The sequence below is a fragment of the Artibeus jamaicensis genome, unplaced genomic scaffold, assembly GCF_021234435.1.
Source record: "Artibeus jamaicensis isolate MK-2021 breed Jamaican fruit bat unplaced genomic scaffold, CSHL_Jam_final contig_76, whole genome shotgun sequence".
NCBI lineage: Eukaryota > Metazoa > Chordata > Mammalia > Chiroptera > Phyllostomidae > Artibeus > Artibeus jamaicensis.
This window is the reverse complement of record NW_026521954.1, coordinates 5,130,261-5,156,795: the sequence shown is the minus strand read 5'-3', so window position 1 is coordinate 5,156,795 and position 26,535 is coordinate 5,130,261. Positions and strand designations below refer to the sequence as shown.

Here is a 26,535-nt window from a genome sequence, read left to right as displayed (position 1 = left end):
TTTGTTGGTTGTTAATAGTCTCTTATGAAAAAAAAAAGTTCTGTGGTCAAGTAATTTCAAAGATTTCTAGGTTCAACCAAGTGAAACAGGTCCTTTCGATAACTATGAATGTGCTCATCTTTACTCTCTGCTGTCCCCAAAGCTACTTGAGCAAGGACCCCCGTTTTAGGAGAGTACTTACAAACATACCTCTCTGCACACAAGGATCCCAGGACACCCAGTTTGAGGGGACACTAACACCCACCTCACAGCACCTCGGCTACTGGGAAGGCGTAAAATGGGCTGTTAGATGGTGCTGAGAAGAAAGATCTTTGTAGAGCCCTCAGGTGTGCCAAAATCAGTGACGCTCAGCCTCTTTAGGAAAAAAAAAAAGGAAACATACCAGAAAAATGTGTCCCAGAGACTTTCCAAAGCCTGCCCAGGAAGGAAGGAGTGGCGTGAGGAAATAGATTAGGCAGTCAGGAGTTATCTCCTTGTCCTCGTTCGACGGCAGACTCAGTGCTGTCTGTGAAGTCAGGTAGGACGTCTTTAGCCTCCTGTGTAAAGCACCTGGGAGCTGTTTTCATTCATTCCTCTTCAGTCCAGGAGCTCAGCACCGGGGGGCAACTCACCTAAACTTGTCGGCTTCACCTGTGTGGGGAGAGCTCCACCCACAGGGCCCCCCTGGCCACCTCGGATGAGAATAAGTCTACCAAGACACAATCTGCTTGGGGAGGAAAGGTGGCCAATCTCTCAAAGGAGAAGGGCCAAGAGCCTTTTCCTCAATGGGCTTTATATTGGGTTCATTTTGCACATGAACACCGGTAAAGCTCATTAATCATCGTCAGGCAGTAAGGATCAAACAGTAGATATCATACAAAGAACTCTGGGGGCCTATTCTGAGCCAGGGTCTGTTAGCTAAAGGGCTACAAAACTTTGAGAAACAAACTCATTTTCTCCTTGGATCCTTATTTAATCGAGAGCTTTCTTAACAAAGCAGGTTTCACAGGACTTTATGTATCCTTTCTCAGGCTTGATCTCCCCAGGGAGCCCACCCTTCCCAGCACAGGCCTGCACTGCCCTCTGTCATCGTTTCAGGCTTAAGTCAGGCAGGGGATGTAAGGCAGCCCAGAGATTAGGAGACTTCTCGCAGACAGAATGAGGACTCAGGCTACGTCAAAGCCAAGGGGCGAGGGCCCATCACCCCCTTTCTCCATAGCCCCCCAAGCCCTTCCCTGGGGCCTCCACATGATCGTGCCTGTCTTAGGTCGTTCTCCTCGTGGGGAATCTTATCTGTCATTGGCTAGCTGATCAAGCATTGGGGGCCAGTTATGGATGAAGTAAAAGGAGCAGAAGCGGCGCTCCTGCCAGGGAGATAAGCTTTGTCTCCTTAGAGGCTTCTGGTCCAAAGGTCGCTCACTCAGCCTTAGCCATGGGGGGTTACAGCTCCTGAAATCAGGTAGGGCGGCTCCCAACACACCTGCCCACCAGGTTACATGAATTCCCTGCTGTTTTTTTTATAAACATCAGCAAGTTGGTTTTTCAAAATGGAGCTGTAATTTTAAATGTTTAATTTTATTATGTCTCTCTTCCAAGGACTTCATCTCTGATAAACTCAAACCACTTCCCAGCAGCTGCTTTAAAAGCTCCGTGACCGGGGCCCCCGAAGCAGAGCATCCTTTGCTCTGGCACCGCACCCGGAGGCTTTGCTGTTTCCCAAATGGGGAGGGAGGAACCCAGGTCCCTCTCCCAGCTCCTGCCCTTGGCTTTTCCTTTTGGAACACAGGGTAGTGAGAGATTTGATCATGGAAGAGGGGAAACCCTCTGTGGGAACTTCCAAAATCTCACATGTGTCCCTCACTTCTTCGGCACCTGTAACTTAACACCAATCATTTCTTCACTTGAATAAGAGCGAGAGGTGTTCTGAGTGAGCGGCCCTGAAGCTGGCTCAGGCCTTGTCAGTGAAGAGCTCGTGCTCATGGGCCAGCAGACAGCACGTCTGCCGCAGCGCCTGACCGTGAGGCCCTCGCTGAGACGGGGCAGCAGGCAGGATGGGGACTGTGCGTGCGCGGGGCCGCCTGCTGGGCAGAGGCCTTCGGTAAATACTCAGGGTGCCGGCTACGTGCGCGACGCTCAGTGGGATTTTGATCAGTGCCTGCACACTTCTTCTTTCTTCTAATTTTTAATTTTGACATTATTCCAGGCTTACAGAAAAGTTTCGAGAAAAATACAAAGAATCCCCATATACCTTGGGTTTGAAAATCTTTTAAAAATAATATTTACTATTTCATAGCCTAATTAAGCATAATGGAAATAACTATTATAAATCTAAGAAAGTGCTTATCTAGAATATGAATCATTTCAAGCAAGCTGATAGGTTTTGGTTACTACTTTTTCATTTGAAATGTTTTCTCTATTCTGTTAAAGTTTTATTTTTAACTGTCATGTTTGTGGTTTATTTTATATAAATTTTATAATAAAATGACTATTTTTATTATAAAAATATAATGCCCTTTACCCGGAGTCCCCAAATGTTAATGTTTACCACTTCGGGTTTATTCTCTTTCTCTAAACTCTAAACACACACACACACACACACACACACTCACACACACTCACAATTTTTTTCCTAAATCATGTTAATAAGTTACAGATTCTATGCTCTTTACTCTTAAATACTCCACTGTGTATTTCCTAAGAACAAGGGCATTTTTCTATAGAGCCCCAGAAAATGAACATTGATTTAGTATTATTACCTAATCTGCGAAGGCAGCCCTTTGCTCCTGGGTGAAGCCTTCTCCTATGTCCCCCTCACTTCCTGTTGGACCATCAGTCCCTTTCTCCACCCGGCTGGCAAACTCCTGGCTCTCCCGGTCTTGCCCCTTCTTCCCACCACCACCCTTCTCCCCCTTATGAAACAGGATTTTCCTGGCAAGGAGACTGACTAGAAATGAAGGGACACTGCCGTGTCCATCCTCAAACACGTGGCTGTTTAGCTTCAACACCAAACCCAGGGCGGAGCCAACCCCCAACACAAACCCCAGGCAGCAGGCAGGCGCCGGTGGTGATGGGCACCCCACCCTAATGGTATTTGCTTTTCCCCTGTGTAAACGAGATGATGGTTGTAAAGGATATTTGCCCTTTGCTTCGCGGTTGCTTTTTTGTGCTCCAAAGAGAAAGCAAATTCTGTCTTTGCTCGATAATAAAGGGCACCTGACAACCGATTTCTCACCTTTAAGCTGGCTGTCGTCCAAGTGAGCAGGACAGAGAAAGCAGGTAGGTGGCCCGTCTTAAACTCAGTCTTACTCCACAAGAATGTATGTTCTTCCCAAGTCCGTGTCTCACCCCGGACAAGGAGTATTTCCTTTTTGCACCCACCAATGGGAGAATGCCTCCCTCCAAGCAGGATGTAGGTGTGGGAGTGACATGTGGAAAGAGAAAAAAAAACGAATTGGATATTCGGAATCATCAAATAAGGAAGAATAACTGTAGCTATGGGCAGGCAGGGGCTGGCCGAAATGCATTAGCCCCCACCCTTTCCACCAGCAGTCACACCACCTTGGACACTAGCGCTGGTCTCATGGAGAGAAGGAGTGTCACTGGGGGAGGCAGACACCGGGTGAGGTGAGAGAGGGCAGGACCTCTGCCCACGCAGAGGCCATGACCACGGGCCCGGGACAGGCGCAGAGCACGGCGCTCGGGTGTGGGCCCAGCTCTGTGGGAAACCCACGTGGTGTGCCCTAAAGGGAGGCATTGGGTTGGGGGGGGTGGCTGGAAACTTGATCCTGCAAGGGGACAACTGTGAAAACATCCTTCACAATTACATGGCTTTGAAGAAAAATACAGATTCTATGGTTTTCCTGGAGCAGAGGGAGGGAACCCTAAAAGCCACAGGTGACGTGTAAATTTTGAAGGAAACAGGAAGTGGTGGCTGTTAAATCTCAGCAGTCACTGCATCTTGGGTGCATGTTGCTTATGTGGCCACAGCAGCAGAGGGAGGGGACAGATCCAGCCAGGCTTCCCCAGGGTCGACTTAGCCTCCGAGTCACAGGCAACACAAGGTGTCACTCCAGACGTGCCTGTCTTCCTTCCTTCCTTTCACAAGGAAACCTTCCCTCTGTACGACTCTTCCAGTCACCATCCCGAAGTTGGCCGACCTGATATCTTTCAATGATTGTTTTACATTTGTTCCAGTTGTTTCATCACCCACATCACACCCTGTCTCAAACACTTAAAAGCCTTTTCTTTCTTTTCTTTGCGGGGGGCCATCCTCCCAGCTGATTGTGTTATTTTGTTTTTTGATAGAGTCCTGGGTAAACAGAGGTGCTGCCCATGTGGCAGGAGGCAGGGTCTGAGAGCAGGTATGGAGGGAACGCAGGCAGGAGGGGAGGAGGGGGGAAGGAGGGAAGCAGGTGCACATGGTGCGTTTCGTCCTGTTCATCCAGCTGACTCATGGATTATTAGCAGAAAAGAGACATAAATGGGGAGCAGAGGCTGGAAACACAGCCCCGGGTTTGGGAAATGGCCAGTTTAATTGAGTGCTTTGAAGAAGGAGAAAAGTTGCACACACATATTGCAGGCTAAGCCCCAGTGACTTCTGTCTGTGGACCTTCTGTCACACTTGGGGTTTGTGTCTTCCAGTTGGTGCCACAGTTGGTGGAAATACACCATTTGGCCCATATATCAGAACAAGTATCACTTGGTATTGCATTATTAATGCTCTTGTTTGTACACGTTTGTCATGCAAGTAGACTACATCTTTTTCAAGTGCAAGGCCATAGTCTTTTTAAGCATGCCGTATCCAAACAAGGCTGAGTAACAGGTATATGCTTAGTATGAATATTAACTCATATAATCCCCAACAACCCCGTGTGTGGGCATATCATTATCCCCATTTAAAGATGAAATAGCTGAGGCCCAAAGTCACATAACCAGGAAGAGGCAGAGCTGGACTCTGAACACGATGATCCAGGCAAATCTTCCCACCTCAGATCGGTAATCACATCTGCAGAGATTTTTTTTCTTTTCTTTGTTTCTGGTCATATGAGGTAGCATTCACAAGTTGCAGGGATGAGGCTGTGGATATCTCTGGGGGGGAGCTTTTTTTCACCCCTGCATGAGAGGTTATTTGTGGATTTGATTTATCTATGTAAACCTAGTCTCCTGTAACCAACCAACCGGTCCGCACTTCTCAGAAAACACCAGGCATTTTCTTGGTGGGTAAAGGCTTGTGAAGCAGCATCCTGGGAAATTCATCCATGACTGAAAGAAGGGGAGAGAGAGAGCAGGGCAGGCAGTGACCCAGCCAATGTGGAGACAGAGGGACTAGGGCTTTCTGTTCTTTGATTGTCTTGTCTTTTCAAAGGTCATAGATATTAGAGATGGCGGGTGACTTAAAGGTTTTTCCACACTCATTTTTAGGATTTTCAAAGGAAAGACCAGAAGAATATGGTCAATTTTACATGAAGAGAGGGTTTTATTCAGAGGCCAATTTTGGGGGGGACAAGGGGAATGTGACCTTGGGAAAGGGCAGGAGACAGTCGGCTGTTGAGAAATGAAAGAGGCACAGACCTGAGTCTGTCTGCCACCTGGAAGCCCCACAGGCCGCTGTGTCCTTGAACTGCATGAGAGTGGAGTCCGTGAATTACAGCCAGAACCATCCCTGGGATGGAAAGGGAGAGCAGGAGCAGGTTGGCCCAGGTGAAGGTCGTGCTGGGGACTCTGGCTGTCACCCCCTCAGGTCTCCAACATGGACCACACAGAGTGGCTGCCGTACGCTGATGTCCTTAAATACTTGAGTAGCTAATCCCCTGACAAGGACACCCCTCCTCTCTCTCATCCTTCTGCTCCCGGGTGCCCCGAAGAAGGCGGTGGAATAGAAAACACACAGGCCCTTTCCAGCCCCACCTTTCTCTCACGGGCATTCTTCCACCTGTATTTGTGCCGTTGCAAAATGGGGGAGACAGTCGAAACTTCCAGCACTGGGGGGGGGGGGGGGCTGATACACAGACAAGAGTCAGTGAGTGTGTGAGGGCTCTGAACTGGTGATTTTCGACACCAAAAGGCATTCTTGTGCCTCCCTGGCCCACGTGTTATCCTTCTGCCGAAGACCTGAGATGCCACTAACTTGTGAGCACCTGGGAAAGAAAAAGCAAACTTCATTTATATGAAAGTGTCATTCACCGTGTTTTCTCCTTTTCTATGTTTCCTTTTCCAGATGGTAACAGAACATAATCCAGATGGGGTGCAGGTGCTGTAAAATGATACACAGGTAATGTTGAGAAAAAACGCAGCTCACTCGAGTGGAGAAATCCACGACTCGCACAAAGGTGTTTCTCTAGCCTGGGGCGGGACCGGCGTGGCCAAGGAATTACGCATTTGGAACTGCACTGAGATCATTAAGAGGACAAACGGCCCAGATTTTCAAACTGTTTGAGTGTTTTTGCTTCCTTCTCAGAGACGTTGGGAACCCCATCATTCTCCATGACTGAACTTGGTTGGGGCTGAATTTACATTTCTCCAGAGAGTTCAAGTGCAGAGAAAACCTTGGGTTTGAGAGGATTGCCAGCACGGTGTCACTAGAAATGAATCTCCCCTATCACATTTGTGCTCCCAGTGTTTTCCAGATTCTGTTCCAGGATGAAGATAGTGGAACAGAATTCTCTGTAAAATAAAGGGAATATTAACTGATGATTTGGCTTCCTTAACAAATATATCTTTATTATTATAGTTCTATTCCATACCTTTATACATATACATGTGTATTTTTATCCGTATATATGCACACATACATACACGTGCAAGTTTTACTCCACTGTAATCAAAATGGGATGTTAGACTTTACAAAAAACATAAGTGTCTTTCATGCCAGTCCAGACTTTATATTTATCCTTTTGATGACTGTATAATATTTCACTGAGGGGTGTGACCTCAGTACTTACCGGTTATTTGCCTGTGTTTGGACATTTACTTTCGTTTGTTTGTTTGTTTTCAAATTTCATGAAGGGCTTAGTTCTGTGTCCTCTGCCCACCCTCGATTGGATCTCCTCCTAGGACCAGGTCCAGTGGTGGGACGTTTTCACACCAACTGTGTCTATTTGATTGAGACACACATACAGGCTTAAATGAGTAACTAATCATGGAAATTAACAGGAAGAGAGGAAATCGTTCATAGTAGAAATGAGTGATTAATAGTTATAAATGAATAAAGCTAATGATGAGCCTGACTGATCTTCCTCATTCTCACCCCAGCTATCTCTTCGACCCGGTCCAAGTGCCCTCGCCTGGCTACGTCAACGAAGTGAACAGCTGCAAGTTTGATGAAGAGGACACGGTTAAATTAAAAGGCAAACAGAGTGGCGAGGTCCAGGTGCATAGAAATGACCTTCAGGGTGAGGGCTTGAGGAGGACTGTGAGCAGAAGCAGAACAGCTGGTCCGCAGGAGCCCTGCTGGCCTCCCCAGGGACCGCACCCTCAGGGGGGCGGAGGAGGGGGACACTGTGCGGAGAAGACCGGCAGCGCCCTCAATGGCATTGGGCCCACTGCGGTGCTGCAGCCCCCTGGGGAGCCTGGGCAGGGTGGCACAGGTTCCTGGGCCAGTAGGGCGAACCACGTGTACCCAAGTCCACCCTTCCTTGAGGGAGGGGACTCCAGGGTAACAGACTGGGCGCTGCAGTCCTCAGAAGAGACCCGAGTCAGCGGACGTGGGGACTCCAGGGTCCCTCCCAAGGCAGCATGTCCTGCTGTGGGAGTACAAGAGCACGTCCTCCAGATACCAGCCCCAGACTACCCCCAGTGTTGGGACTCGGCTGGAGGCAATGCAGGTCACCAGGAAGAAGATTACCTTTTCAAGAGCCATCCTGAGGAGGAGCCCCCGGAGGAAACGTGCTCTGACGGGCCGGGGCAGGGTTCGCACACGCCTTCCTCCGTGAAGAGAAGCTGGGATTCACTAAACAAGGCTGCGGCGGCAAAAGTCCTGAGTGTCTACTTTAAAGAAGAGGATCCCACCCAGGCTGTGCCTACGGCCCATCCGACAAATGGGTGGGAGGATGCCCCCGGCTGTGCTGGAGATGGGACTGTGGGGACAGAGGACGAGGACGCGGCAGTGGCGGAAGCCCTGGCAGCTTTAGAAGCAGCCACTGCAGGGGAAGACTTGGACGAGGTGGATTAGGGATGGGGCTGTGCGCGTGCAAACAAGCTAGGGTCACGAGGGGCGTCTCGGGATGCGGTTGCTCCATAGACACCGAGCCATACCCCTGCAGGGAGTCGTGCAGCCTCACCCATTGTTTACAGCCAGCATCTGTTCCGATGATTTGCATTCCATGCTGCATTCAGATCGAGAGCGTCCCTGTGCAGATGGCCCATCACTCAGGACAAAAGTCGGAGTGGGCCAGGGTGCCCAGTCCAGAAACAGCCTGCTCGCCCCTCCCCAAAGCTCCCCACAACATCTGGTGCAGATGCCCTTGACAATGCTCCGAAATCCCAGCACTTCATCCCAAGAGCACAGACTCGCAGAACATTCTCTTTGTTGATTCTTTATCTTGCTTTTAAGAGCCAAACGTCGGACCCAACCTGGAGGAGGTAACTTCCCCACTGTAAGTGCCTATTGTGTCCCTGTGCCAGAGCATGGCCCACGTTCGGGGACAGTCAATCTCCCAGGGAAGTAATAACTAACCAGTTGTTTGACAGCGAGTGACGCCCAGCAGCATTCAGGGTGGAGCAGGAGCCATGAGGAAGCAGTCAGTCATTAGCTGTGCTATTAAGACACCTTGACCTTAACTTTTTTACATTATTACTTTTTAATCTCCTTTGGGATTGGGGAGGCCAGTCAAAATAATTCTTAAAACTGTGTCATGTTTGTGTTTGAAGTTTATGAAATTTGGAACAGGGAAGGGATATACAGAGTGTTTGATGCCATTTAATGCCTGATTCTGATTAAAATATAACAACATAATGTGTCTGCCTATATTAACTCAGTGGCGCTTCTAATATTCCCAGACTGAGTCTCAGTGACCTTGGATGGCTTCGTTTTTTGGATTTTTTTTTTTTAATTTAAAGAGCCAGACTTCTACATCACACTTGAGGAGATCAGGTCGCTTTATGGAGAATGACTCTGGCTCCCTGTCCTTGGGAGCAAACTCTTGACAATGGGACTGCCTGAGCCCTAAGGATAAACAGGCCGTCTCTGGGTTCCAGCCTTCTAATTTATAAAAACGGACAGCGTTCTGACATAAATCAATGGAAAATTTATAGGAGTGTCAAGACTATCTAGAAAAATATAAACACGGAAGATGCTTTAGTGTGGTGTTTCGTAACCCGTTCTGAAGCCTGGTTGACCTTGGTTTGATTTCCAGCTTTGCCATATGACCTTGGACAACTAGCTGATCCCTTCTATTTTGCCCACCTGTTAATTAAGAATAAGAACAGTGTGTATTTGTAAAGATTAAATGAGACTACACAAGTGTTGAGCACAAGGTCTGTCGCATAGTAGGCACTCAGTGAAATAAGTCTTCTTAGTTAAAAACACCCTTTAAATAAGTGTTTACACCCTCACAACCGAAGATGCTAATACTGTGAAGTATATATAATGTCATCGGGCATTTTAGTAATTATTCAACATAAAACATGATTTCTGAACCCTCCAGCATCTTTAAGAATAACACCCTAAGAAATGCTTAACTGACATACATTACCCCTGGTGACGGGTCCCCTCTACATGCAAGGTGACTCAGAACCATTCAAAGATAAACTGTTGGCATTATTAATTGCATTGGAGATGTGTTTGCTATTGTATTTGGTACACCAAATACTTAATATTTCAGAGCAGTTCCTTCAACAATTTCCCAACTGTATCTGCTGGGATTAGGTCCCAGCTGCATGCGATAAATGGCTCATAAAAATAGATATTTGCTTGCCTCTTACGTAGAAAAGTCTGGAGGTTGCATTTTGGGCTGGTAGAGCATTCCATGGTATGAATGACACATGCTCCTTCTATAATCTTGGCTTCCTTCTCAAGTTCACTATGTAGTTCATAACAGCTGCTGGGGCTCCAGTCATTACATTTGCTTTCCATGTAGGAAAAAGAATAAAGGGTCAGAAGACATCACTTCCTCTCTATTAAGGACCACCAAGAAGTATAGTTCAGCCCTTCCGCATATACTCATTGGTCAGTTGGTCGATATCTGGTCACAACTAGCTGCAAGAAAGGCTAAGAAAACTTATCTTTCTAGCTGTGTGCATGGCTTTCCAAATTCAGGATTCAGTTACTGAGAAGGAGAAATGGGTGTCACATTTTAAGGTGGGCAGCCAATAGTCTTTGAACATCAGGTCTTCACAACACAACAGCCTGTGAAAGAGCCACTTTGCAAGAGGTTGAAATTGTATTTGGTGTAACACAGAAGGGGTTTAAGCCTTTGGTCCAGGGGAAGGAGAACTGGACTATAGTCCCCACTGATATCTCCAAAACAGAAGGATTAAAGGAAGTTCAGACAAGAGAGGGGCAAGGTGAGCTCTTAGCACAGACAAGTCTCCTTCCCTCACCAGAACCACTTCTGCATTCACATAGTTTCCCATTTGAGGACTGCTGCAAATGTTTCACCATGATGAACAACGCTCCCAAGTTTTAAAGATTCTTTTTTTGTGCAAATAACTGCTTCAAACGGTAAACAAATGACCAAGAATTTCAAGTTTGTTTCTTTGTTTAAAGTGATCCTGGCCCCTTTTGTCTTTATCCCAATGTCCAGACTCCACCAAAGAATGTCAGGGGAAGGTCAAAATCTTGAGGTTGAAAAGAAACTGCAGACCTAGCGCTGTCCACGAGGTTGTCTAGCAGCTGCCTGAGCATCCTGCTCTGCACAGCGCTTTCTATCCAGAGCCTGCTGCCACCTCTTATCAGGAGAGCGGGCCGACCACAGTGAGCCTTCCCAAAACATTCTGGAGAACTGGCAAGCTCAGATGCACCCTCAGTGTAAGGCACTGGCTGTGGTTAGGAGTGGACATCACACGCTGTTCACGATCTTAGCAGATCGCACCAATGAGGTATTTACCAGGTCAAATCTTGATCTTAAGGCTTTTTTCTATATTACATGTAGGTTTCTTGAGCTAAGAAGTTAGATTTCATTTTTTACTAGAGGAATTTAAATTATTACAATAATATGAAAGTAAATCTTTCTTCCTGGTTCTCAGTCTAGATAGTAGCAAGTTGTTATACCCATCAGACCAGATCTGCAGAAGAATGAAGGGAATTTGAGGTTTCTTAGTGTGCGCCTGTTTGTATATGCTCGGGAGTTGTTGGCCATTCGCCTTTCCTGCTTCCTGCCTCACTCTACCTTTGGTCTGAAGGGTAAGAGTCCCTGCCCTGGCCGGGTGGCTCGGTTTGTTGGAGTGAGCTCCCATACAGAAAAGGTTGTAGGTTTGATTCCTGATCAGGGAGTGTATGGGAGGTGACTGATTGATCTCTCTCTCTCTCCCTCCCTCCCTCCATCTCTCTCTCTAATCATTTTTTAAAAAACCATATCCTCGGGTATGGGTAAAAAAAAAAAGGGTAAGATTTTCTCTTCTCTTCCTAACTCTTCCATCAGTAGCTCCAAGCAGGAGGGGCCCCAGGAAGAAGGGAGGAGGCAACAGAAGCAAGTGCGTGAGCAGAGAGCTCCTGACTGCCCGAGTTCTGTCATCTGCGTGCAGACACGGGCATGTGGCCTCCAGTCTTAGATTTGAACTTCACTTTTCACCTAGAAGACTCCTATTTGCATAAGTCTTTATGATAAAAATGTGGACGTTCTTCCTTTCTGTTTATGTTTGTCCCTCAAGGGTAAACCTCATTCATTGTAAAATCCTCTGTTTTAGAAGCAGAGATAATTCAATAGGCAAGCTGAACTTTGTTCATGGTAAATCCTCTGCCTGTTAATTTATGGGGAAAGCTACTCCTTTATTTACTAACTTGGTGAGTTTCTCCAGGGCGTTGGGTTCTAGTAGACGTATCGAAACAGTCTGACTTTCAAAGCAGCCTGAGCTGCTGTAACACACAGGTTTAGACAAACCTCTTGAATGTGCTGGTAACAGACAGTCCTCACCCGCACACTGAAGTCAGTTGCTCAGAGCTGACTATTAGCAATGTTTGTTTTGTTTTTTAATTTTTTTATTGACTGTATTATTGCCTGATGAATAAAATCATCCAGGCAGCGGGGGTACAGCTCCGGAGCACATCATCTGTACACTGTTTTGTATGTTCCCCACCCCGAGTCACGTTTCCTTCCCTCACCATTTGTCACCCTTTCACTAGCAACTGTTTTGGGTTTTTTTGTGTGTTTTTTTTTTTTCACTAAAGTGACTATAATAAGCAAGTGCCTTTGCCTACACCCAGGGTGGTGGATGACAGAAGGGGGAACTCAGTGTCACTTGTTGAATGAAAGAACAAAAGCCCTTCACAGGATAATTGGGGGAACATCGTGTAACTAAGATTCTGAATACTAATTATGAGGCTGTGCTATGTTGTCATAAAGCCAGAAATGCAAGCCTGCTAGAGCACAAGTCTACATAACTTTGAGAGAAATTGTGTTTATTATTCACAGTCTACATCCTCAAACTTCCTTGCTCCATTTGAACAACAAGGCTTTGACAGGGGTCAGGGAGGGGCAGCAGGGTGCGTGGTCTGTAGACAGAGAATAGAATTTGACCATCCAGTGAAGGTTTGGTCTCTCTGATTAGACCATGTTACCTTGAGGACCGATTTGAGACAGAAACCTTAAGAAAATCAAGGTTTGAGGCCAGGCTGTGGGAAGCTTTGCTGACCACGTTTGTTTTCTAGTCATCTTGAAATCAACCTTCAAAATCCTGGGAGAGAAAGAACAAGAGGACGTGTGTCTGTGTGATGAGACACAAGTTGCTTTCCTCCCGGCTCTATGGTTACACCTGCTTGCACCATAAATACGCCGTATACTTCATAGAGCAACAGTAAGATGAGATAATTAAATTTAGAGTTTTAACATTCTCTTTCCACATCCCTGGGTGTGGAACCTTTGAAAACCACTAATTTAGAAGCTCACATAAACTGTCTGCAAAAGAGCCTTGTAAATAGACAAAACCAGGCTCACAGTTTTGACACAGCGTCCGTGTGCGTGCGTGCGTGCGAGCTGCACACTGAGAACACAAGCATCCCAGTGCTGCTCATCTGTGGGCCCCTCCCCCTACCCTGTGAACCTGATTTTTAGGAGACTGCCACATTTTTTGTTTTTAAGCATTTTGGGAATAGGTAATACAAAACTAGGGTAAAATATTACCAAGAGTCAGGGAAGTAGCCAAAGAATTTTACCTACCTCCCTTATCAAAACTGCACATTCCAGACTCATGGAAGTGAGACAGCTGGTAGACTGGCTCGCTGGGATATTTGTTCAGATCTTACTATTTTAAAAGCAAAAATAAAAAAAACACAAAAATAATTTCATTCCCAAGATGAAAAATAAGATTCATCCTTTTCCATTTTCCAAAATAGTCCTAAGGCTGTGGAGGGTGGTACGTGTAAACCTCAGTACTTCCATACACAAGGCGGATCCCGCAGGTCAGAGAGGGTTGAAGGTCCCACTAACTAACATGCTCTCTCTGTCTTAAGTGTTGCTGCTTAGAAAGAAATTAAAAGTTTTAAATTACCCATTTATGAGGCTCTAAGGGCGTAGCTCTAAGATTTCCAGACATCAGCCAGTATCGAAGGGACAAACTAAGACCTGTTACAGAATTTAAAATAGAAGTTTATAGTGAAGAAAGTGATAACAAGAAAAATATCCGCAAAGTCACTCTATCAAAGTAATCTGCCAAATAATACACTTGCTGCTATAGAAATCTTCGGTAAAAATTTCTGGGAGTCACCAAGTTACAGTTCTTTGTTTTTAATAGTATAAATGTAGCTTCAACTTTTTTAAACTTTTAAACTTGTTTAAACTCTTAAAAACTTTTTTGTTAAGCAGGGAGTACAGCACAGCATCTCCCGTAGGTCCACCATGCCCCTGTGGTCCCCCCATTCCACAGACAGGGAAATGGAGGCTCAAAGGCTATACACCTCCTTTACACAGCCACACAACAGCCAGCGGCGGCATCTGCACGGACCCCAGGTTGAACAACGAAGGGGTCCTTTTAAGGAATACGTAATATGGCCTCTCTGTGGGCAGCCCCGTTGCCATCAGACAAAAGAGGGGCTGAGTCAAATGTGAAATGTCCAAGAAGAGAAGTCCCTTGTCTTCGTTACCTCGGGGGATGCGCCCATCAGAACAGTAGCGTGAACTCTGAGATCTGGAAGGTGAGGGGACTTACAACAGTGGAGATGGGGACGATTCAGTTTTGGGAAAGGGAAGTTATGTGTGTTGTCATTGGGGGAGGAAAGACTTTGTTGTTTTTTTCTGGTTCTGAGGAAGATTTTAATGAAGATTTGAAAAGTTACAGTCAAGTACTTACCTGTAAAATCTCTGAGACTGTTCTATCGATAATGATAGCTGAGTTTTCATGATGATCATGGGACCATGACTTTCTTATCCTGCAAAGCACGAGGTGGGCGGGGGGGGGGGGGCCATACCTGTTTGCTGCGTGAACGGCCAGGACAATGCAGCCCGATATTTTTCCCCTTGGTTTTGTCGCCTGTAAGACACGAGTCATGGCTGTGCCTCGGTCCAGGCTCTCATGAGACTTACATGAGATATGGAGTGTGAAGTGGTTAGCACACACCCAGCAGGAGGTAGATAATTAACGTTAGGTGTCCTTTTGTTACCCAGTGAAAACTGCCTCACATTGGACCACGTTTTCTGAGCAGCACACACCACTTTCTTGAATAACTAAATTTTCATGGCTGTGGCCACCAAAGCTCTCTACTGATTCTAATATTAAACAATTTCTAAACTATATGAGTCCTTTTCTACTGACATCATTAATAATCATCTCAAGGCAAAAATCTTGGGGCAGCTTTACATTTATTTTAAAATTCTCATTATTTTCATTATTTTAAATCATGGAACCATTGTAGGACACGCAGTCATTTATGTTTAGTCATATACTGCATTTGAAGTGGATATGTGGTCTATTCCTTTTATCCTTCCTTGCCCAAATAAACTTTCATAAATAAAATGCATTTTTAATGCGAGACAGAACCCTTGGATTTGGCAGGCTTGGTTTATTTCAGAGGGCTGGTTTTGTGTGATGTCTGTTTGTGTTGGTCAACGTGAAGATATTCATCCATAATAAGCAAACCCATAATGTTACAATTCCAAGAGCATTTTATCCACGTTTCTGAGCTAGATTAACTTGCAGATATAAAGTAATCAAACTCTTTTTAAACTCACTGAGATGACTACACTAAACTCATATCTTACTGTAGGATAAGAAAATGACAGCCTGAACAAACAGAGAACGTGCCCCTTACCTTGTGATCTGGGTCCATTCAACATCAGGACCATGAGGACCTTCTCTCACTTACATTTTGTGACCTGGCACCAGGGGAACCTCAGGCTCAGTAGAAATCGCAGTTCCCTTTCTACATATTTCCTCCCACACTCCTATTCCCCTCCCCCAGCCCCCCCCCAGGTCCATCTTCAAACATGAAGCAATGGGAACATGGCAGAAACATCAGGCATCAACGCTCAAATGGCCAGACTCCCACAATTCTGTCATTTGTTTTGCAAAAGAGGGTGTGAACTTGGCAGTGCCAAGGCAGCTCACCGAATGAATGCCAAGTGTGCCTGGCCGTAGCCATCCCTGTGCTCAGTGTACATGTGATCCCAAGCCCATGTGATCGTCGAAACCACCCTAAAAGGCACATGTCATCTTCATGCTATAGTTAGAATATTGAGATCCAAAGAATTTAGGGTCACAGGTGGCCCAAAAACATCTGAATGTCAAAGCTGTGCTCTTATGGGAGAAATAAGCATGAGCTTAATGGCAAATCAAGGGAAGATGGAGGGCAGGGAAGGAGAGAAAGTTTGTACGTGCGAGGCAGGCGATAGGAAGGAGGAAACTCTGGAGGTGCCCCTGGGCTAAGGTAAAGGACGTCGTTACAGGACAGAGACCCTGTTCTAAGACTGGTTGTTCCCGCTTTCTGGGAAAGCCCCGAATCACGGTGAATCGCGAATGCACCTGCGCAGAAGATGCTCCATGACCCCCGCTTCATTATATTAGCATTACAGTAAATTAACATTGCAGGACCCTCTTCCCCAGTGGCCAATCAAGGAATGTGACGGGAGACCACATGCACAGTAGCTTTAAAGTAGTATAACTACTTGTACATGCACAATAAAAGCCCGCCAAAACTAGGCAGGATATAACTGCCCTCAATCTCTCTGCTTAGAGGTGGCTTGCTTCCATGTCCTGTGGAGTGTACTATTGCTTCATAAAGCTGCTCTTTCTGCTCTAAACTCTATGTATGTTTGCTTTAATTCTTTGTCTGCGATCATGAAGAACCTGGATACCTGTGCCCACCTGTGACAGGAGCACTTCAGAGCAGAAACCACGCCACGGCCAGGCCCCCTGGCTGCAGGTCCAAGGCAGCTCCAGGTGACGCCAGGGCTTCACCAACCCGTGTACCCCTGTACTGCCTCACGTGTCTCCTTGTCTCAGAGTCATTGCATTAGTCATGGGTTTTGTTGTTGTTGTTGTTATTGTTGCAAGTGATAGAAGCTCAGCCCAAACTAGGCAAGACAAAGAGAAATGTCCTTGGAACATTTATAAAACTAGAAGGGCAGCTTGGCCGGAGGGACACCTGAGCCTGGGCCTGGAAAGCACCTGGACTGCCTCTCTTCCCTCTGTGCCTCCCCTTCCTTTCTCCAGACCAGCGTCCGGCCACTTAACAACAAACATGGCCTCCAACAGCCACTGAGCCCGTAGCACTTGCCTCCAGAGAAATAAAACCCTTTTTCCAGCTCTAGTTGGCAAATGTTCGAAGGAGGGGCTCCATCGGAGCAGGCCGCAGGAGGGTCCCGTGCCCACTTCAGTGGTGACCAGCTAGTCAGGGGAGAAAGGCACGTGCTGGGTTCTGAGAGGGGGGAAGAGTTCTCCAGAGGAAGTAGGCGTCACTTCCAGAAGGGACGGATGCTGGGCTGATGGGCTGTCAGCTGCCCCCTGCACGCACTCCCTCTTCATCCCCAGATCTTTTTTTCTCTTTTCTTTTTAAAATTTTTTCAGTTACACTTTACACTCAATACTATTTTGTATTGGTTTCAGGTGTATAGCAGAATGGTTAGTCAGTCATGTTTCCAGTACCGCCTGATGCGGTACATGATCATCTCAATATCATTCCCCAGGTGCCTACGTTATACTTAACGCCACCTTTTTTCTCTTACCCCAGTACTTCTACCTCCTCAAAACCTCAACCCTGCTCTACTCTGTGGCGCTTTTGTGAAGCTTATAAACCCAGAGCTTCACCTTCAGAACAAAAGGTTTTCTGGCTTATCTTGGCCTTTGAATAAAGCCATATGTGCCCGGCCGCGTCACAGGCCCCACTGATCCGCCTTGGCCGGACAGAAGCACAGCGACCTTCACCACCGAGGCACTAAGCCCACTGCTGACCATGGCAATGCCCTCGGTCGGGGCCAGGGTTGGAGGGTAAGGGCGCGAAGGTCACTGCAGGCACTGTAACTTTGTGTGCATTTTCCACAGGGCTACGCCAGCCCGGGCTGCGTGCACTTTTCTAATCTTTAAATCCCCTGTGAACTAGGTCATCTTACAGATGAGCAACCCGCGGCTCAGAGAGGTGAGGTAATGTTCCCAGTGATGCACAGCGGGAAGTGGCGGAGTCAGTTCAAACTCAACAGCAAAGGCCGGCTCCTTCTCAAAGATCGGACTCCGTCTCTCAGTCACACCACTTCTGCCACAGGCTTCAGGGCCTGCAGTTTCCTCCAAAACGGGGCCCAGTCATTCCTACCCGCATCCCAGGTAACACCCCAGGTAATACCGGCGGGGACACACGCCCCCAGGTAAGAAACCAGGGTTTCTGATGAGACAGACTGTAGAGACAAACTGCCAGCGTTAGAAAATAGGTTAGGAGAAACCCAAACTTGAATTTTTACTCCCATAAAATAGCTTCATTTTTAAAGGTAGACTTTTGTTTATTTATTTATTCCAAAAATAATCACAAGCACTTTCGGAGCACGAGAAAGCACACAACAAACGGCCAAGAAGCCATGCAGTTCCCACAGTCCGCCAGCAGAGGGAATCAGCGCCAGCTTTGCAAAGCCCAGGACCTCCCGCCTGGTCACCAGCGGAATCCAGCAGACGGCACACCAGCTGGACCTCCCCGGAGTGCAGGACACAAAGAAGTCCCAGATCTCCTTACAGGTGTTTGAAGCTACAATGAGGGACTCCCCCACCCTGCCCCAGGAGAATCCAAGAACAGTCCTGAAGAACAATCCCGGAAAGATGAGGAATGAACAAAGGAAGCCATGGGTGGAACCAACCTGCCCCACAGACAAAAAGTCCAAGAACCACCGAAGGCCTCGGGTGCAGAACACACCCTACTTCGACCTCAGCCAAGCCCTTGGCAACCAGAACTGAATCGTGGGAGCCCACTTCCCAGCCCCAACACCCCGCTGTGCTCAGTGGGAAGGAAGGAAGATTCCTCCAAGTCACGGCTGTCTAGGGGTGGAGGAAGCCTACATATCGAGATAGATTTGGGAAGAAAGTCCAGGAGCACACAAGGCCCGGGAGAGTCCCCCTGGCAAGGTCACGCAAGACCTGCTGATGACCTGCTGGTGTCAAGAGGGCGGAATAATCATTCAGGCGGGAGTTGCGAGTCTGGTGTTCGGTCTCCACGTGGAACAGAACGGCTGCAGATGCCTCCTGACCAACTGCTCGCTGCTCCCCCACAAGCTGAGGAAGGCAAGAAGGCACGGCAGCGACCCAGCCCCACCCACCCGGCATCACCCCTGTGCTGGAGAAGATGGCCACAGGCTGATGAAGAATAAAAGGTGTCAACTTTATTGACTCCCCTTGACTGTAAACCCGGGAGGGGGGGTTGGGGGAAATTCCAACAACCAACTTGGTACGTACATCCTGGGTATCCTCAATTTCACAAACTGAACATTATAAAAATTAGTTTTTCCACTTCCTTAGCATAAGCTGGTATTGATCATCTTGTTTGCAAGGCAAAAATAAAAACAATAAAATGAAAAAAGTCGGAAATCCAATGAGGCAGTACAAGAGTGAAGTTTGCTCGGTATACATTTTTTAATGTTTAACCAGGATATGGATGAGAGACGGAATGCTGTTGGTGATGAATGAGTGTGTTAACACGGGATCACATGACCATGCTGAAGGGGTGGGGAAAGAGGAGCCGACCTCATAACCCTGGCAAACAGCGTTACCACCGGATACTCGGAGGCTAAAAACCTAAAAGAACAAAGCACACTCATTGCTCTAGTGCTCTAGTTGGCAAATTTGTTCCTCCAAAGGGCATATCCGTATTTCAACTGTTTTATATGTATGCTGGTGGTGGGCAAATACATAAAAAATTATAGATAAGAGCTGGATTTCTTCACTGTAGGACAGAAAACTTACAAAGAAGTGGAAAGTTAGAATGAGCCCTCTGGAGCTGGACTGGAGTCAGAGGTATCGGTCTGGACTGGAGTCAGAGGTATCGGTCTGGACTGGAGTCAGAGGTATCGGTCTGGACTCATGCTTCTGTTTTAAAAATAAACACAAAAATAAATAAAAGTACTAACCCCATGTGTGCACAGGGGTTAGTACTGTGTGTATGTGTGTGTGTTACACACATGTGGAGCCTGGAAGCAGTGACAGCCCAGCATCAATGAGCACACCTAGTGCCCTGACCTTTATTTCTAAACATCATTCATTCTTCAAAAAGAGCAACCAGAACTCCTTGATTAGTGGTCAATTCCAGGGCAAAGGCAAGGCAAAGACAAAATGAGGTAAGTCTAGAGTATCTTGTGGTCCCAGAAAAAAAAGGCAAAAGGGAGAGAGAAAGGAAAGGAGGGAGGGAAGGAGGGAAAAGGGAAGAAGGGAGGGAGAGAATGAAGCCGAATCAAAAGCACACAACCTGAAAGAGCCATTCCACAGTCACAGGCACGGCCTCCTGAGCTGCAGCCCCTAACAGCAGTGTCCAACCTTTTGGTGTCTCTGGGCCACACTGGAAGAAGAGTTGTCTTGGGCCACACATAAATACTCTGCGACACGTAATCACCAAAGAATCTCATAGTGTCTTAAGTAAATTTATGATTTTGTGTTGGGCCATATTTATAGCCATCCTGGGCCGTGGGTTGGATGCCCCTGCCCTAAAATGAAACACTGATGTTCCAATGCCAGGCTCCTGTGAAGGTGACCTCACTTGGGAGCAGAGTCTTTGCAAATGTAATCCAGTTAAAATGAAGTCATGCAAGATTCCAGTGGGCCCTACACCCACCGACAGGCGTCCTTAGAAGAGGAGCTGACAGAGGCACACGTACAGGGCGGGGGTCGGAGGGAGGAGTGTGTGTGAGGTCGGAGGCAGCCGTGGAGTGAAGCAGCCACAAAGCAAGGCCACCAAAGGTGCTCAGAGAGGCAAGGACAGATTCTCTTGGGGACTCCAGAAGGAACCCACTCTGCAGACACCTCCATTTCAGACGTCTAACTTCCGAAACTGTGAAAGAACGAAAACCTAATGCTTTGTGGTAATCTGTTACAGGAGCCCTAAGGGACCAATACAGATGGTAAAATTAATGGGTGAAAGTTTAAGCAGAAATAGAATATTTGCCTAATCTCCAAGCATCTCACCTTATAAGAGGAAAATAGTGACATCACCCAAATGAAACCTGGTGGCCGCCACCTCAACCATCGAGGCTGTCGTCAGCAGTCATACACATTGACATCACGTTCCCCAGATGCAATGCAAGGAGGAAGGCCCATCGTCTCGACGGATCCCTTCCATAATGCAAAACCTTGACACAATCGGATGGGCTGGCAAACTTGAATTGGAAGGCACTTCACAAAAACACCGACCAGTACACTCTCAAGTGCCAAGGTCATGAACCAGAAAAGAAGACAGGAGGTGAACCACACATCAAAGGAGACGGAGGAGACGAAAAACCAAATGCCGAGGGGGGTCCCGGAACAGGGAAAGGACGTCAGTGGGGCAACTGGCAAGATCAGAACAGAGTTGTGGCTTCATGAGTAATGATATGCCTACCGTAAAGTCTTAGTTTCGGTCATTGTTCTGTGGTTATATGTTACCACCAGGGGAAAGGGCGTACGAGAACTCTTCATGCTGCTTTTGCAGTTCCTCTATATATCCAAAATTACCTTTGAACTTCAAACATCATTAGGGCGGGGCTGAGCAATGGTGTCACCATGGGGGAAACTCCAATGAGGAGAGTCAGCCAGGTGATCACTGGCCAAATCAGACACAAGAAACCCTGCACTGCCAGATTAACCCCATCGATTACATGACCATGTAGTACTTCCAGTCCATAAGGCCCGACAAATGGATCATTGAAAGCCAGCACACTGCACTTGACATTTTTATTTTTAACTCTGTTTTGGTAGTACAAAAGTCGTAAAAGTACAAACCAGACAGTTAAAAATACACTTCACACTCAAAAGGGTGAAAATTTTCCTTTACAAAGTTTTACATCCAGGTGGCAGCCAACCCACTGATGACCCCCGGAGTCAGTGCGTCACTAGTGTTCGGGAGGGCACGCCCGTGGTGGGTCCCGGCCCTTCAGAAGGGGGAGGGAAAACACGAGGCCTGTAAACATCACTTGCTTTGGGAACACTTTAGAGTATTTATTAGATAATAGAAACCAGTAGAAAGTTTATGTGTTGAAAATATTGAATGCTTAACATTTGGCATAATTGGAAGACAGACAAAAACTGCTCAAGTATTCGAAAATATTTAAAACGTACTATTGGTATATATACAACTTTAAATATTTTTGAGTATTCTCTGGCCTGTTGTATTGCTATTCAAAAAGTGCTCTGACCTGAATAACGTTAAAAAATACTTAAAGCTGAAGAATATCTTACGTATTATCCCTCACCATTTTGAGGGCATATTCTTTAAACAACAAAATAGGTGTTCTTTTTTTTTTAAACTGAAAATATCGGCCTAGACTGCCCATACATTATTTACATTAATTCACATCCCCCAAATTCCTATATTGCTACTTTTTGGACCTCGGCGATACGTGTGTCCATACTAACTTCCTCTAGTCCACTGTGCAAACATGAACTACACCTACCATTTAACAGGCTGGAAATTTTCAGTTTGATGCCAGACACAGAATGGAATGAGCCTATGTACAGTAAGTACTACTTTCAGGAGTGTCATCTGCTCTAAGGCAGAAAAAGAGTCGGTTTTCCAAGCCCAAAGGGGAAGTAACTGCCAAGGTTCTTGTAAATAATGAGCATTAGTTACAAGATGCAAAACAGCAGATGCACCAGGGAAACCGAGCCAGAGGGAGGGGCCCACCTGGCAGAGGCGTGGGGACTTTGGGCTTTGTTTTGACCTTGGGTTGTCAAAACACACGTTTTTTTCGTTCGGTGACTTTCGGTTATTTTCCCCTTTCTTGAGTGGACTAAATATAAATTGCTTAGCTCAAGTTAAAAAAAACTCTCGATATTTTATACGTGACCTAAGAGAACGGCATGGTGGACCCTTGTCCACTGGCTAGTTCCTCCTGACTCCATGACCTCTCGCCAGGTCTGTTTCTCAGGGCTAGACTGGGCGATCTTCAAGGAGCTTTCTCCACCAAAGAGTCATCTTTATCTTTTGTAACAGTTAAACTGTAGATCTTCTTACAACCAGTGTAAAATTGGAAGTAAGGGCTGTGGGAACAGAAGCACTGGCACGCATACACACACGTACGCACACACACACAGCGTCAGCTCAGACTGAACACAAATAATTCCGCCACACCCAGCGATCATTCGGGAAAAACGGTGCTCACTAAGGCCCGGGACGGAGGACTGGAAGGGGCAGTGGCTGAAGGTCACTGGGAAGATAAAACATCAGTTCTTCTCTTCTTAAAAAAATCTCCAAGAGATTTTTAAAAACCAAAACTTGTTTCAAAGCCAGCTGAGTTTTGCATCCAGCAGAGCAAAAAGACTTCCTTCCAGCTTTTTCCATATGCCTGCAGAGTCCAGGACAGCAGGCACGTAAAAGATAAAAAATATTTCTTGGGCAGCTTCGTATCTCGTTACGTTCTCAGTCTCTCACAACTCTTCAAATGAAGTCATTCCTGGAAGAGAAATCAAGACAGGTAAAGCTTTATAAAAGGTAGCACAGTATCACACGCTGATCTGCCTGAATATTTTAAAACACGGAGAAACCGTAATCCATCCTTACCGTGTCCCACCCCGTCCCACGGCATTCCTTCCCCCGCGGCACAGTTCTTCTAGACGGCAGGCTAAAGAAATGTAAGCACCACGGTTTGAAAAAGGCCTCATTATCAAGGTTTTACAAATGAAGAAAGACGAGAATTTGAGAACCGCAGTGGATGTAAGGCAGCCGTAGGCTTCCACAGGAGTTTCTAGGGCGCGCCTTCCCGCCACGCCCCCTCCCCCACCCCTCCACCGAGCGTCCTGTATCACTCCTTGGGCCTCTTCTTTAGCTCCTCAGCCATACTGTGTCATGTGAACACGCTCAACCTCAAGGAGCCTTGGATATCCGGTGTCTAGGCCACACCAAACAGAGGTAACTCAGAGTCCCTGGAGCATGCAGGGCAGCTGGGCTGGGGTTTCACTGGCAAGTAAGAGCTGGTGACGGATGCTCGGCCCTAGGTCTTCACTGCACGCACCTCCAGGGCTCCGTGCTGTTAGAGAGCTCTGCTGTCAACTCCTCCAAGGCGTGCCTGCATCTACACTGCAGACAAAGCCCCCCGGAACCTCGTAACACAGGGCTCTGTTTCCCAAAGGGTACCTCCCCGCCCCCAAGATCTCGTCTCAGTGACGGACAGTTATGCACTGTCTGCGATCCCTGTTTTTGAGACTGAGCTAACCCAGGACGGGGCTGTGAATGCTGGAACACACACGCCAGGCAGGCCAACCTACTCCCGGCTAAGGAACAAAACGTTGTCTTGTCTGCCGAAAGTGTGTTTGCCTGCAACGCTAAACAAAGCCAGAGATGACGGCAACCTGCAAATACATGGAGAAGTAGCAAGAAGTTGATAGAGATGTCTCAATTTAAGCATTACTTCATATTATTTCTACTTCAGCCTTCAAAATACAGTCTATTATTATCCATAAGATTTTTTCTGTCACTCTGTAATTTATAATTTTCATAGTGGTTATCGGACGGAGAGAGAAGCAGAGGCACCGGGAGAGAGAAAGAGACAAAGATAGATATTGATTTATTAAACTAAATAGGTTGATGAAGGACCCTTATCCCCTTAGCTAAAAAGGAAATAAACATTGTTCCTAAAATAGCACACACTGAGTTATTAATTATAAACAAAATAATTCCCTGCACTTTGTTGCCACAACCTAGCATGGCTAAACCATAAATTTGAACCCTAAAACTGAACGAAGTCAAGTCTGGGAACATTTTCAACTGAGAATTGATTAATACAGAAAAGGCTAGCAAGAAAAAAATGTAGACAGGCCAGAGGTAGAGAAAGAGAAAAATGGTCCTAAAAGGAGAAAAAGAGAATTTTCCCAGTAAAACTTCAAACTAGGCCATTATCTGGAAAATTGGTATTCGACTATTTTTATTACTCCTTTACCTCCTGTTCCCTTTGAACTAGACTTCTGTGAATCACGGAAAACAGGGTGAAGGGTGAGGATGTAAGGCCTGGAATGTAACGTTTCATCACAGCAAGAGCTTTCATTCCAACGTCGGAGCGATTCCCACTTCGAGCTCTTCTCGCAGACCTGGCCCACGTTAGGGAGTGGCCGTGCGTGACGGAGGGCGGGACTGGAGCTGAGGCGTCTACGCCTGACCCCTGTGACCACTCCGCGGTGGTCCGGCAGTGGCGTTGCGCACGGGATGAAGTTCGTACAATGCTGAGTGGTCAGCGTACCCGCCTCAAGGGACACTCTTAGGGTCGGTACCATCGTGCCTTCTCCGCCCTGAACCATGAAGGCTAACAGCAGCCCTCCGTGGGCCTGTAATTACCTACTCGGTATCACTGGACCATGGTTGATGAGGGCTTCATTGAAACCGTGGAAAGTAAAACTTCAAATAATGGGAGGGCGGAGGGGAACCACTGTATCTTTTTGACTGAGACATGTAGATCCCTGGTTAAAAAGGGTTCACTAGAAAAAAGGACCAGTCCCTTTAAAAATTACACACCTGATTTAAAATGTTAAGTATAAAGGCCTCAAAGCACAGGTGCCAAGGAAGGAAAGGGCTACCGATCAATAACAACAGGAGCTGGCATTTACCGAGCGCCTCCTCCGAGCCAGGTACTACTGCCGAGCTAAGCACCCGAGGTCCAGTGACTCAATCTTCCCAACCGTCCCACGAGTCAGTGACAATTGCCATCTTCACAGGAGGAAGGCCACACAATCAGAGTGGTAAAGTCACCCCACACGGCACCGTCACACCAGTCACTCCAGACACACCATGGCGCTGCTGAGATCTGCGGGTTCCCTCACTTCTCTGCTCCCCGCCCCTGTGAGGCAACAGAAAGGAAGGGCGTGGCCCAGAACCGCAGGCAGGGCCCCTCCCCGGGGAGGTCCCCGTGGCCGCACAGCAAGAGCCCAAACGAAAGGGCGCTGCAAACCTGGCCCTGCAGAGGGACCCAGATCAAAAGTGCACCTGTGTGACAGTGAGGAGACACACAAGCCTCCAGAATCACACGGCCGGCTTCAGAATTACCTAGAGCACTTTTAAATAAAACAAATGGGGAAAGTTTTCCACGGAAACGGAGTTAACATTGCAACAGTAATATTCACGCTCTAGTCCCATAGCTACGGGTCTGTGATCTTTCACCAGTAACCTCTAACCCTTCAAGATCAAGCGCCCTGGTCAGAGGACTGTCGTGAACCAGGCTCTAGTCAACACTCTGGTTACGTGCTGGCCATTTCTAGTGGAAAACACGCAGCCACGTGACAATATGATCTTGTAACAGTGCTGCCTGCATAGACTGGCACCTTGCCCGGAGCAGACCAACAGGAAGATACCAGGAGGCGCTTGGTGTCTCTGGTCCTCTAACTGTGGTAAAGTTTATAAACTGATATTAATACCTTTGCATTTTAATGAAGGCTCCAAGTTTATTTAGAAAGCAGTCTAAATAGAAGACAGTCTGGGCCCATCCATGCAGAATCTTTAAGTCAGCATTCTTGGAATAATCAGGGGCACACGCTTTAGAATTGCCTCAAATATCATTAAAAACGGCAGGTTCTTTGGGCTAGGCCCACAACCTACTAAATCAGAATATACAGAGCTGGAGGCCTGCTTACTAGGTGCCCGGGGGATTATGCACGAATAAGGTTTGAGTCAAAAGGGAAACCCTGTACTGTTTGTCGACTGGTAATAACCAGAAGAACTAAATTTAGCCCCAGAAGGCAAGCCCTGCAAACGCAACTGCAAAGTCAGCCGAGGTCAAAAACTGTACGAAAGAAATGGAAGAGGGAACAGGTAGGGCAGAAGCATTT

General features: G+C 46.9%; 2 protein-coding genes across 7 annotated transcripts in view; one reads left to right on the top strand and one right to left on the bottom strand.

The window, feature by feature from the left end:
* The window catches only part of CUNH4orf19 (chromosome unknown C4orf19 homolog), a 77,142-nt gene extending 68,210 nt beyond the window's left edge, over window positions 1–8,932 (top strand). For 3 of the 6 annotated variants that reach the window (XM_053672361.1, XM_053672362.1, XM_053672363.1), the window contains 3 exons: window positions 4,285–4,340; window positions 6,197–6,250; window positions 7,231–8,932. In XM_053672361.1, the coding sequence (XP_053528336.1) occupies window positions 6,219–6,250; window positions 7,231–8,149 (951 nt within the window). In that variant the 5' untranslated portion in view covers window positions 4,285–4,340; window positions 6,197–6,218 and the 3' untranslated portion in view covers window positions 8,150–8,932. The remainder of the gene's footprint in view (window positions 1–4,284; window positions 4,341–6,196; window positions 6,251–7,230) is intronic. The other 3 variants (XM_053672358.1, XM_053672359.1, XM_053672360.1) reach the window with 1 other exon arrangement.
* Window positions 8,933–21,445: 12,513 nt separating this feature from the next.
* Window positions 21,446–26,535, bottom strand: part of RELL1 (RELT like 1) — a 60,265-nt gene continuing 55,175 nt past the window's right edge. The window contains exon 7 of the mRNA XM_037132506.2: window positions 21,446–23,177. The gene's annotated coding sequence lies outside the window, so the exon portion shown is untranslated. The remainder of the gene's footprint in view (window positions 23,178–26,535) is intronic.